General features: G+C 40.0%; 1 protein-coding gene across 2 annotated transcripts in view; it reads right to left on the bottom strand.

The window, feature by feature from the left end:
* The window catches only part of METTL8 (methyltransferase 8, tRNA N3-cytidine), an 85,368-nt gene that overhangs the window by 30,588 nt on the left and 41,376 nt on the right, over window positions 1-13,404 (bottom strand). For both annotated transcript variants that reach the window (XM_079782064.1, XM_079782065.1), the window contains one exon: window positions 6,689-6,780. In XM_079782064.1, the coding sequence (XP_079638190.1) occupies window positions 6,689-6,780 (92 nt within the window). The remainder of the gene's footprint in view (window positions 1-6,688; window positions 6,781-13,404) is intronic.

The following is a 13,404-nucleotide window of genomic DNA, read 5'->3' as shown; positions in this document are numbered from 1 at the left end:
ATATCAATATGTATGCAAAGTTATATGAAGAAATTAGGGTGAGCAATGGCAACATTAAATGCTCTATGAGAATAGATGGGTTTTTGGCATAGAAACAAAACAGAAACAGCTCTCAGGATAGGATGGGGAAAGGTTAATGGGCTGTAACTCATTCCCTTTTTTTTTTTTTTTTTTTTTTTTTTTGCTTTTTAAAGTTGTGTTTTCAGTAGTATCTCCAATCAATCCTGGCAACTCCATAGTTACCAGTAATGCGTGACAGCTTCTGAGACCACATGGGAGCTCAATCAAACTCATAATTATGGTTATGAGACAACATAAACACCTTCAGCATATGATTTAATTTCCTGAACTGCAAGAATACCTGTGATAACAGGGGATTTGGAAGAGCTACTTTTTTGACCATGAGTGAAACGTTTAGTTTCAACCTGCTGTTAACTTACCTCAAGTTCAGGCCAATAATAATAAAAGAATATAGTGAAGCAAAATCTGCCCTGTCTTTATCTGGTCCAACTGACCTTCTAAATAGGTGTATAAATGATCAGCTTTTCTTGGAAGAACATTTTTTTCCTTTCACATTCCTAGATTGCCAACTCAGAATTAATTGTTCTATGCCAATGGCAATAAAAAGGATATAGTGATCTGTTTAAACACAGCCAAATGAAGCATCTTCTCAATTATTCACTTATTAAATTCAGTACTGCCGAGGGGAAGGAGGAATATGACACACTAACAATACTTAAGTATTCAGAATTCACTCTGAATCACACTGAATATTATAACTAAGAAAATGAATTAAACCATTTATGTATCTGACATATATGATATGATTAATATGAATTATGAAAATTTATTCTAAGTTGCAGTATAACAAAAAGCAATTTAAAGTTACTTTTGCACATCAATTACACAAGTACCTGAGCTCTCAAAGTTGGTAATTTCCACATGTCACTGATAAAGTTCACCATTGTCTAATAAAAGAAAACTCTTGAAGTTATGAAATGAAAAGTACATTTCTAAGAGCACTGCATGAAATTTTAAATTAAAACTGACTTATAAACAATACCCTCAATTTATCAGCACAAAAAAACTTATAGCTGCTTTTTTTTTTTTTTCCACATAGGATACTCTCAAGTGGTAAGTTATTCAAGGTAAGGTATAGTGGGATTCTTTTACTATTTGGCTTGACATAGATAACTCATCCTAGCTAGGTAGTTATTTATAAGGATATTTTAGAGTAAAAATCACAGCTGCTTTTGTTATTCAGTTTTAAAAACCCATTACATTTGCTAAATAGCCAGCTGAGATATAACTCACTGGAGATGTTTTTAGAAAATTATAAAATACTAGGGGCCCAGTGCAAAGGAACTGTGGGCCGCGAGGCTGCAGTGGGCACAGGGGCGGGTCTTGGCCCATCCTCCATGCCCCCACCCAGTCCCTCCCACCGTGGGCCCTGGTTCCCTGTCTGCTGGCAGGCATGTGCTGATGGCGCCGGCCCTGCTCGCACCCGCTGACAGCATGGAGCTATTGGGGTCGGTGCCAGCAGCGGGTGCAAGCGGGGCTGGTGCTGTCAGCGGATGAGAGCGGCGGTGGCTGCTGCCCCAATCGTCCATCAGGAACAGGGGGAGGTGGAGAAGCCCTTAGAGTCAATCGGGGCGGCAGCCACTGCTTGCACCTGCTGATGGCGCTGAGCCATCAGGACTTGTTCTGGGCACCAGCTATGGGTTGCGAGCAGGGCCAGCGCTGGCAGCGGGTGTGAGCTACAGCTGCTGGCCCTGATAGCCCCTCAGGAGCAGGGGGAGTTAGAGAAGCCCTGAGGGGCGATTGGGGCCAGCAGCCACCGCTCGCACCTGCTGATGGCGCCAACAGCGGGTATGAGCAGAGCCGGCGCCAGCAGCAGGTGCGAGCACTGGGTGGGACCGCAGTCGTGGGAGCAAAGAATTTCCAGTAACCACCAGAAGCTTGCCCTGAAGACAGCGACTGGTGCCCCGCCTTGGTCTGGCGCCCCTGCTCACATGTTCCACCATCCCGCCGCGGCAGATGCTCACCATGTCACGCTCTGCCACCTGCTGCCAACGCCCGCCATGTTCCGTGCACACCCCCTGGTGGTCAGTGCACGTCATAGCGACCGGTTGTTTGGTTGTTCCACTGTTTGGCCTATTTGCATATTAGCCTTTTATTATATAGGAGGATAATCATGTTAACTCAAAAACTGCCAAATGAATCTTTCTCATTTCTCAAATTAACCTGCTTTTAAAAGAAATATGGTCTATAATAAAATTTAAAAGAATTTAACAGAGAATATGTGGTATTAAAAATCATTAATCTGGGCACCTAATTGAAAGAAATATTGCTAAGGAGAGCTTGGATGCTATACATTTTAATCACAAAAACAAAATGTCAACCATCTCACAGCAAAAAATGACTGATATCTGTGATGGATAAGTTCTTATTTTCAGAATTGTGAGGATGTTTCCTGACTTCAATTCTCATCAACAGCTGAGACAATAGGTGAGACAATAGGTGAGAAACAGGACATGGGAATGACAGGACAGACTGACACACACAGAGAAATATGCTGGATCCCAGCCAGTGTGGCTCAGTGGTTGAGCGTCAACCTATGAACCAGGAGGTCACAGTTCAATTCCTGGTCAGGGCACATGCTCAGGTTGTGGGCTCGATCCCCAGTGTGGGGCGTGCAGGAGACAGCCAATCAATGATTCTCTCTCATCTCTCTTTTCCCTTCCTCTCTGAAATCAATAAAAATATATTTTAAAGAAAGAGAGAAAGAAGAAAGAAAGAAAGAAAGAAAGAAAGAAAGAAAGAAAGAAAGAAAGAAAGAAAGAAAGAAAGAAAGAGAGAGAGAAAGAAAGAAAGAAAGAGAAAGAGAGAAAATAGATGCTAAAGAGTTGGCCAGAGTCGGAGAACTAGCAGCATTTCCTCCCAGTGGCATTAAAATAAGTAAGATAAGCTCATGCTGTATAACAATCTGCAAATGGGATACTTTGTGATGGGAGAAAACTGGATCTTTTAAAGACTTAGGACTCTCCTAGGAAGAAGGGATGATGGTTAACAGAGGCACTGGGAGAACTGGGTCAGAGCTTCCTTTGGGTTTTCACGAAGTTTGGGACAGTAGAGCTTTTAAACGGATCTATTCACTTGACCCATATTCATCAGAGACATTAAATACCAGATTAGAAGCCTCACCAGATTAGCTTCCGCAGACTAGCAGCTCTATGATCCCTGGCAGAGACTGGACTGGGTGGCTAGGTAGGCTTTTACTCTCACTGCAATGTCCTGTCACTCAACAGCTTCTCGGAACAAAAGTGTTCTTTCTCTGCCACGCGCAACCTTGCTTACGTGTGATGAACCGGGCACCCTCACTGTGTGGCCCTCTCCTGGTTCCCTGACCTGTATGAAGTCCACCGCACTGAGGAGTGTTACGGGAGGATGCAGACAGGATGCAGCAGAAACCTCCATCACTTGGAGTCATTTTACAATGGAATCTTCTGCTCTGTGTCTCCATGACAGCCAGAAAACTTGCTCAGAAAGAGATTGGACATGCTAATAAGCACACGCCAAATGCTTCAAAGCAGTACCATCAGTCCTCTCAAGCCTGCTTTTCCTGCTTCTGCAGAGAGGGCCCAGTCACCACCTTTCTATTTCAGTCACACTATGATTCTGTGGGAACTGTCATTTTCCTTTACTGCGGTTTCCAGGGCCCTAAAATAACCTTCTCATTAGCTTCACTCAAGTTCATTGTTAACATAAATAGGCCAAAATAGGCAGCCTCGTGCAGAGCACTGTAAGGGAACATTATCAGCACTGCTCATCTCTTTATGTTCTAAACAGAAATATTCAAGAGTGTGGGGGGAAAAATCCTTGGTTTTTTAATGATCAAATGAAATATACTGTGTATAATTTTTAATTTGCGGGAAATGAATTAAGATGACTGATAACTTTTAATTCGGTTTAGGCTTGACTCTTTCTGTCACATCCAGGTGGCCACTAGCAGAAGCTTGAGTAATGTGGAAAATATGTCTGTGCAGCTGCTGGCAAAGAAGCAAAATTATACTTCCTCAGAAACAGAATGACAGAGCTCCTGAAAGGAATGCAATGCTGGCTGATCTGTAAGCAGAACTGCCACTGGTATGCACCCTCAAATCCAACTCCCGGGCTATATCCCACTCTGGACTGCATGGCTGGAAGCTCATAAAAATAGAACAGCTCCATTGTGGGTCAGGTACTCTTGTTTCTTGTCCACTCTCCAGGACACGTTCAAGCTTAGGGGCAAGAAATGAGAGCAAGCTCTAAAGGAACAGCAACTGATGCTAGAGCAGTGGTCGGCAAACTGCGGCTCACGAGCCACATGCGGCTCTTTGGCCCCTTGAGTTTTTAGCAAAGGCCAACTTAGGAGTACCCTAATTAAGTTAATAACAATGTACCTACCTATATAGTTTAAGTTTAAAAAATTTGGCTCTCAAAAGAAATTTCAATCGTTGTACTGTTGATATTTGGCTCTGTTGACTAATGAGCTTGCCGACCACTGTGCTAGAGGATAAGACGCAGCACCGCCCCTTCACTGGGTAAGGGCAGCTACGGAGGGCTGTCTCAGTAGCTCGGGTTGCACAGCTACCTTCGCTTCAAACTTTAGCCTCAATTGTAGACTTAAGCCACTAGAACGATAGTTAACTACCAGTGGGATTAGTGATTTTCACTAGCTTGGCTTGCACGGAGGAATGTAAATACCTTTCCCTAGGGAGCCTTGGGACAGCTGACCAATCTATCCCAAAAATTGTATCTCAGGCATTGGCAAACTTTTCCTTCAAAGGGCCAGTTAGTGAGTAGTCACTGTGGGCTACATGTGGTCTCTGCCGCCACTCTTCAGCTCTGTAAACATAGCTCAAAAGCAGCCATAGAAAATATGTAAATAAATGAGTATGTCTGTGTCCATGTATGAAGTATACAAACAGGCAGTGGGCTGGCTTTGACCCGTGACCATAGTTTTCTGACTTGCTCTATCTAATGGGTACTCAGATTTTGCCACAAGAGTGCATGAGAAGTGGTCACAACCAGAACCAAACTGTTCTGACAAAACTAACCCACGGGGTCAGCAGCCAGAAGAACAATGGTTGCTCACTGTGGGGCCTGAGGGGTTGGGGAAAATATGGTAATTGGGATGGAACATGAGAAGTTTCTGGGTTACTGGTAATATTCTGTTTCTTGAGGTAGGTGTTCGGAAAATTCATTGAGCTCTGTGAGAATTCACTTATAAGTTGTTTAAATTTCCGCATTTGCTACTTCAATAAGTTTGGTGTATTTTTTTAAAGGAAAAAGAATCAAGCTGTTAAGAAGAAATGATTTTAAGCAAAATAAGGTTAAAAAAATCCTATCTACAGATGTTTGGCAGAATATCTGTGGGTTCCCAGCAATGTAGTAAGGACAGAGGTCATTTTGGGGGGGTACTTTTAAAAAAAATTGTGGTAAAAACACATAATGTAAAACTTACCATCTTAACCGTTCCATAGTGTCGAACGGATGTCTAGAACTTTTTCATCTTGCAAATCTGAAACTTCATAACCATTAAACAACAACTCTGGTGTTTCCCTGTCCCCCAGGCCTTGGTAACCACCATTTTACTTTCTGTTTCTATGAATATGACTACTTTTTTCACATATAAGTGGAATTATATAGCATTTGCCTTTCTGTGACTGGCTTATTTCATTTCACATGTTCCCCAGGTTCCTCCAGGTTATAGCATGTGGTAGGGTTTCCTTCCTTTTTAAGGCTGAACAATAACCTGTTGTATGTATCTACCACATTTTGTTTATCCTTTTATCCATCGGCGGACATTTGGAGTGCTTCCACCTTTTGCCTGCTATGAATAGTGTTGCTATGAACATGGATGTATAAATCTCTCAAGACTCTGCTTTCTATTTCTTTTTGCTATGTCCAGAGGCGAGGTTGCTAGGTCATATATGGTAGCTTCATTTTTAATTTTTAAGGTGCTTCCATACTGCTTTCCATAAAAGTTGCCCCATTTTACAATTCATCCAACAATGCAAAAGGGTTGCCATTTCTCTACATCCTCACCAACACATTTTCTTTTTTTGTGATAGTCGCACAGATCAATTTTTCAGAAGCCATTTTTGAAGGCCTGGCAAGGCTTTATCTGAATTAAACTCTAAATATCAATGGCCTTCAAGAAAAGTTACCTTAAATCCTTACATACTGGAACTTTATATTTATCCTAAGAGACCAGCAACATTTTGATATGACTTTACCTTCTTTGCCGACAGTGTTTGAATTTGTTGAACATTCCTAACAAGTGAAACGCAAAGCAGATACTAAAAGACTCCTAACGAGAGGAAAAACTTTAAGTTATATTTTCATATCTTGTTTGAAATGCCACCCATGTGTGCGTGTGTCTCCCAGAAAGAGCAACAATATGACTAAAAAAAAAGAGCAAGTACAAGGTGAATACATAATTTATTTCATTAAGTTGGTCCCACTGTACAGGAAAAACTGGGCATTCTCCCAAAGGGAACAAGCACATGGCACAGGCAGAAGCAAAGAACTCGCCAAAGCCATGACACAAGCAGGAGAAAAAGCCTCAGGTGTGAACGGAATCAGTGGAAGGTCAAACAGAAAAGCTGGGCTCCAGGAGCTGCGACAACAGGTAGTTGCCTACCTTGCTCTTCCAGAAGGACTCGCTCAGCTGAGTTTTCCTCTACTTTTTTTCTGGCTGCTGCTTCTTCCTCTTTTGACCATTGCATATGATCCCTATAAAAAAATAAAATAAAACAACTGTAAAACATGGTTTACAGTTGAAGAAGGCAGGAAAAAGGCGGCAGGGGATGCATCTGTCATTCTAGATTACGCAAAGACAAATGATACAAACTAATTCCACCTCGACTGAATGTATTTTGTGTCAGATGTGCCTTCTGGTAAGTGCTGGGACAACCCTGGGACCTCTATGGTTTCTTGGTTTAAAACTGGTTGTGTTGCAAGCCCCAGCCACCTTTTGGAAATGATTGAAGTACATCATGTCCCGGAAGAACTACTATGGCGCATGATTATTTAGGTGCTGGTGTGGTTCACTGTATTTTACTCTAAGACTAAATGCATTTGCCTTTTTGTTAATTGATGCACAGGGCATTCTTTAATGGTTTTTGAATACTCTTTTTACAATACTTGTAAAACACTTTGTGCTTATCCTCAGTTTTTAAAGTAACTTTAGACTTCTTATTAGCTGCCATAATTGCTATAAATGGGTTCATTTACATTTAAATTATAGACTACTTGATATAGATATAAAAAAGTCACCTTTCTAAGAATTGGCATTTTCTTTAAGTATTTTTTAGTTTCAAAATTTATTTTCCCAATACGAGAAGATATTATTTTTTGCCACAAAAATGTCTTTCTTAGAATAAAAAGCAGTATCTTTATAAAAAGGTGATTTTGTTTTGTTTTTATAGTTTGCATTTCTTTTTTTGCAACTGGTAAAACTTTAGTGAGTGATGTGATTTCTTGGAATAAACCGGTTTTTTTCTAAACAATGAAATCATATACACAAAAATTCAAGTTCTATATAACTTGAAATTTACTTATTGAAAATTGTAAAAAATATCACCAACACTAATATCATATGATATTTACAGCTACCTCACTGAGGAGCAAGGGGTAAATTATAAAATTCCTGAGGTGCATCATTATGGTGACTGATAAACATTAACTGATATATGTGTATGAAGTTGGGACTGTGGACAGTTTGTACAGGAAACAATAAAAATATCCATTTTGATTGGTTCTCTTGAATAATTGCAGATGAAGTTAAGAGCTCAAAATCAGAGGATCTCAAATGTGAACGGTTTAATGTGTAAGACACAATGAATTGGGGAGGTACTGGAGGGTGGGAGACCAACTAGAAGACTGTTGCAGTGATCTAAGAGTAATGAGTCCAGGATTAAGGTGGTGGCAATGAAAAACAGAAAGGAAGAGTGGAGGGAGAGACACTGTGGAAAAAAACAAAGCTGTTATGTCCTGGAGATTAACTAGATGTTGTGGGGAGTAGAATAAGAAGAGTCAGGAATGATTTCAAGATCTTAAAACTGAATATCAAGAAAACTGGGGGTATCAATGACAGAATAAGGAGTTGGTTTGGGTAGAATGATAATAAGCTTGGTGCTATTTTTAAGTAATGTGTATATGAGAGGGTGTATTCCAGGGAACTGCCTATAAATATACCACCGAAAGGTGAGAAACTGCAATCTTTTGAGAAGGATTAGAACTGGTATACTGAAGTCCCAGGAAAAGCAAATGATAATGCAAAACTCAGTTTCACAGATGAAACTTTAACCACCATTATTTCAAATAAAACCTAATTATTTAAAATCCAAATAATCATTAAGCAGCTTTGTCACTTGCTCTAATGAATCAGATTAGAATAGATTTTTGTTTTGTCTTATTTTAATATATGTGAGGAATCACTTTGAGCTGACAACTATACCTTGTATTCTGTACATATAAACATACTGGGTAGGGCAAAAGTAGGCTTACAGTTGTTCACATGAAAATAATACAATAAATAATAATACAAGAATAAACTTTTGCATACTCATAACTGTAAACCTACTTTTGCCCCCCCATATACATAATATTATTAAAGGCAACAAGTCATTTATTTAAAAAATAGTAGTATTACCCTGCCTGGGTGACTCAGTTGGCTGTAGAGTCATCCTGTACACCAAAAGGTGGCAGGTTCGATTCCCAGCCAGGGCACATACCTAGGTTGTGGGTTTGACAGGAGGCAACCAATTGGTGTTTCTCTGTCACACTGAACTCTCTCTCTCTCTCTAAAATCAATAAAAACATATCCTCTGGCCCAGAAATTCTATTCTTAGGTTTACATCCAAGAGAACTGAAAACATATGTTCTCACAAAAAATATTCATAAGCACAAATATTCACGTAGCAGCATTTTTATAATACCCCAAAAGTGGAAACAACTTAAATACCCATCAAATGATAAAAGGATAAATAAATGTGTAATATCCACACAATGGGATAGGAGTATTTCTGCACCAAAACCCACCAAACTACTGCTATACATAACTTGAATGAACCTCAAAAACATTATGCTAAGAAGCCACATGCAAAAGGCCACACATTGTATGATTCCATTACTATGAAGAGTCCAGAAAATGCTAAAATATGAAAACAAAAAGTGGATTAGTAATTGCCTGTAACTGGGAATTGTAGAGGGCAATGTCTGCAAATTGGCATAAAAAATCCTCTTAGGGTAATGTAAATGCTCTAAAATTGGACTGAGGTAATGGTTATAACTATAAACTTACAGAAAATCACTGAACTGTATACTTAGAAAGGATAAATTACATTGAAAGAAAGAAAGAAACAAAAAACATATCTGCTGGTGAGGAATTAAAAAAGAGAAAGTATTATTAAGGCTGGGACAAGTCATCTGTAAATTTCTACAACATATAAGAAAGAAAATAGAACAATTCATTTCCCTATAAAGAACCAAGCTCTGAGACAATGAGAGTATATGTGGTCTTTAGCTTTAAGCATGTTTTAAACTGTTAGTTTAACTTGCTTCTTCCTAAGCATTTAATAGGTTTTAGTTATTTTTTAAATTGCTCTAACTTCCTTACACTGTTCTTTATGTTGCTTCATTTTCTTAACTGCTAAGTGAGGGTAATATTATACCCTAAGCCACTGCAGAACAGATTTTCCACTGTACAGTTACAGAATCCCCACTGAAACCTATAAAACGTTCCTACTGTATTTATGGGACTTCCTCAAGAACTGCAGCTTTATGGTAGTTCTTTATATTAGAAAAGTCTGACTCACGTATACCCAAACCCAACAGACAGCAATAAGAATCATTCAAGTTTATAAGCAATAAATACAATTGCAATAGAATTTAAGCATAGAAACAAATAACTGACAAACAAACGGAAAATAATCAAGTATTTAACAACCAACACCACCACCACCACTACCCAAGGGGAAAAAACGCCTTATACTGTTTGATCTATGAATTATACTTCTGGGAATTTATTGTAACAAAGTAATTGAAAATAACAGAGAGGTTCTTAGAGAGAAGTATCTTTAGAGAGAAGGAATGTTTTTTATTCTGCAGACCATTAGTATGTTCTTCACTGTTTTCATTGTATGACCTTGCATACACTCCTCTTTATTGTTTCTTTATTCATTGGTATATATGTCAATTCTCCATCTAATAAGAAGAAGAATGATGCCTTTTAGTTGTAACTTACTACTAAGAGTTTTACGTATTTATGTCCTTTAATACTCACAACCTCCCCTGAAGGAACTTGCTCAAGTTCACATACCTTGAAAGGGGTAAAGTCAAAATTTAAATTCAGATTTTTTAAAATTCTGAAGCCCATATTTAGCCACTACATTAACTCTCAGTCTAGTTATAAACTTCTAATAGACATGAACTGGATCTCATATTTATCTATATTGATCCACTTATTCAAACATACTTATTAGGTATTTATTAAATAAGGAATATAGCTATGATACAGACATAGCTAAACTCTTCTCTGAAGAAACATGTTAATCTAATAATGAAGATAAAATAGATACCTAAGTAACATGTTAGAAAATGGTTACAATAATATAGCTGATTCTTATGTGTTGCTTATTTACTATGTGTATACACTTTATATTATAATAGACGCCCGGTGCACGAAATTCATGCACTTGGGGAGCAGGGCAGATCCCTCAGCCCGGCCTGTGCCTTCTCACAGGCCGGGAGCCCATGGGGAGCAGGCCTAACCCATCAGTTGGACATCCTTAGCGCTGCCACTAAGGAGGAGGGAGAGGCTCCCGCCACCACTGCTGCACTCTCCAGCCATCAGCCTGGCTTCTGGCTGAGCGGCACTCCCCCTGTGGGAGCGCACTGACCACCAGGGGGCAGCTCCTGTGTTGAGCGTCTGCCCCCTGGTGGTCAGTATGTGTCATAGAATCCACTATTCAGTCAATTTGCATATTAGCCTTTTATTATATAGGATATATACTAATTTAATTCTCACAGCAATCCTATGAGAATAGATATTATTCCATTTTAAAGATGAAGAAACTGAGGCACAGATAAAGTAACTTCCCAAATTTAGACAGCTAGCCAGACTGTGCTCTCAACATCTAAACTAGTCTCTAATGACAAATGTCATAATGAAGGTAGGCAGAGAAAATATTTATCTGTATTAAAGAACTGTGTATGTAACAGGGCGAGAGGAATCAGAGATAAATACAATGGTTAAAGAAAATTCATACTATATAATAAGAAAAAATTCAATTCTTGATAACTGAACTCAATTGGAATTCTGGAAACTATTATTTAAGTGGGTTATATAATACAAAGACATTTCACAACATACAGGTCCTGCCTTGGATCTACAGAGAATGGCTTAGACCAGTATTTTTTAAACTAAAGGTCATAGCTCTTAGTGAGTCAAGAAATCAATTTAGTCTGACAATTAAAAAGAGAAAGAAACAGAGTAAAAAAAATAATAAATGGAAACTATCTGGGCATGTGTCACATGGTAAAAATGGACATAAAACTTTTGTTCCTATTTCATAAGCATATTTTATGTATACTGGTCCATGATATAAGCTGCACTTTTTACTGTGGATCATGCCAAAAAGCTTGAAAGCCACTGGCCTAGCTGATAATATAATTGCTTTCTGCTTTCTTATAAATTAGAGGCCCGGTGCACAAAATTTATGCAGGGGGGTGGGGGGGTGGGGGGTGGAGGGAGGTATTCCTCAGCCCAGCCTGCACCCTCTCCAATCTGGGATCCCTCTCACAATCCAGGACTGCTGGCTCCCAACTGCTCTCCTGCCTGCCTTCCTGATTGCCCCCTAACTACTCCCCTGCCAGCCTGATTGATGCCTAACTGCTCCCCTGCCAGCCTGTTTGCCCCTAACTGCCCTCCCCTGCAGGCCTGGTCACCCCTAACTGCCCCCCCTGCAGGCCTGGTCCCCCCCAACTGCTCTCCCCTGCAAGCCTGGGTCGCCCCCAACTGCCCTTCCCTGCAGGCCTGGTCACCCCCAACTTCCCTCCTCTGCCGGCCTGGTCACCCCTAACTGCCCTCCCCTGCAGGCTTGATTGCCCCCAACTGCCCTCCCTTGCAGGCCTGGTCCCTCCCAACTGCCCTCCCCTGCTGGCCTGATCGCCCCCAACTGCCCTCCCTTGCAGGCCTGGTCCCTCCCACTGCCCTCCCCTGCTGGCCATCTTGTGTCCACATGGGGGCAGCCATCTTTGACCACATGGGGGCAGCCATCTTGTGTGTTGGAGTGATGGTCAATTTGCATATTACTCTTTTATTAGATAGGATGTCAGGGTTCCCCTGAAAAGTTGCTACACACTTACACTTGGAACAGCATGGAATGAGGAGTGATTTTTCCAAGTAACTGTTTAACTTGCTCAATGCAGACAGATCTCTGGGCCATTTCTCAAAAGCATTCTGAATACAGTTTATGTCAATCCCCGCCCCCTCACCCCCAAATTAATACATGTACTAAATATAATTAAAAGACTATCAGAAGAATATAAAATGGTTCAGTCACTATGGAACATGGTTTGGTAGATCCTCAAAAAGTTAAACATAGATTCACTATGTGACCTTGCAACTACATCCCTGGGTACATACCTCAAAGAATTGAAAACAAGTACATATATACACATGTTCAAAGCATCTCTATTCACAAGAGTCAAAAGGTGGGAATAGTCCAAATTTCCATCAGTGGGTGAATGGATAAACCAACTGTGGCATATGCATACAACAGAACATTATTTAGTCATAAAAAGGAATGAAGTACTGAGACTGCCACAATATGGATGACCTCCAAGACATTACATTAAGTGAAAGGAGCCAGACACAAAGGCTCACCTATCATATGATTCCATCTATATGAAATATCTGGAAGAGGCAAATCTATAGAGACAGAACACAGATTGGTGACTGTCAGGGGCTGGAGGACTGCAGGGTGAGGATAAACTGCTTAATGAGTGAGGGGTTTTACTTTGGAGTGATGGAAACGTTTGGGAAGTGGACAGAGGTGCTGGCTGCACAAAATTGTGAATGTAATTAATGCCATTGAATTGCTCACTTTAAAATGATTAATTTTATGTTGTGTGAAATTCATTTCACCAAATTATTTAAAAAACTATAGGCAGATGTAGATACTAATAATACAAATATCCAGAATCAGGAGGGCAAATCTTTCTCAGGATATTAGAAACTGAATAAAAAGGGGCCCACCTATTTTTTCTCAAGAAAATATTTAAAAAGAGGATCATACCTATTCATATATATAAAAGCCTAAGCAACCGTCTGACCGCTCGACCGGTAGCTAT

The sequence above is a fragment of the Cnephaeus nilssonii genome, assembly GCF_951640355.1.
Source record: "Cnephaeus nilssonii genome assembly, chromosome: 10".
NCBI lineage: Eukaryota > Metazoa > Chordata > Mammalia > Chiroptera > Vespertilionidae > Cnephaeus > Cnephaeus nilssonii.
Note: the sequence above shows the minus strand (reverse complement) of the source record. Positions and strands in the feature narration are given on the sequence as shown.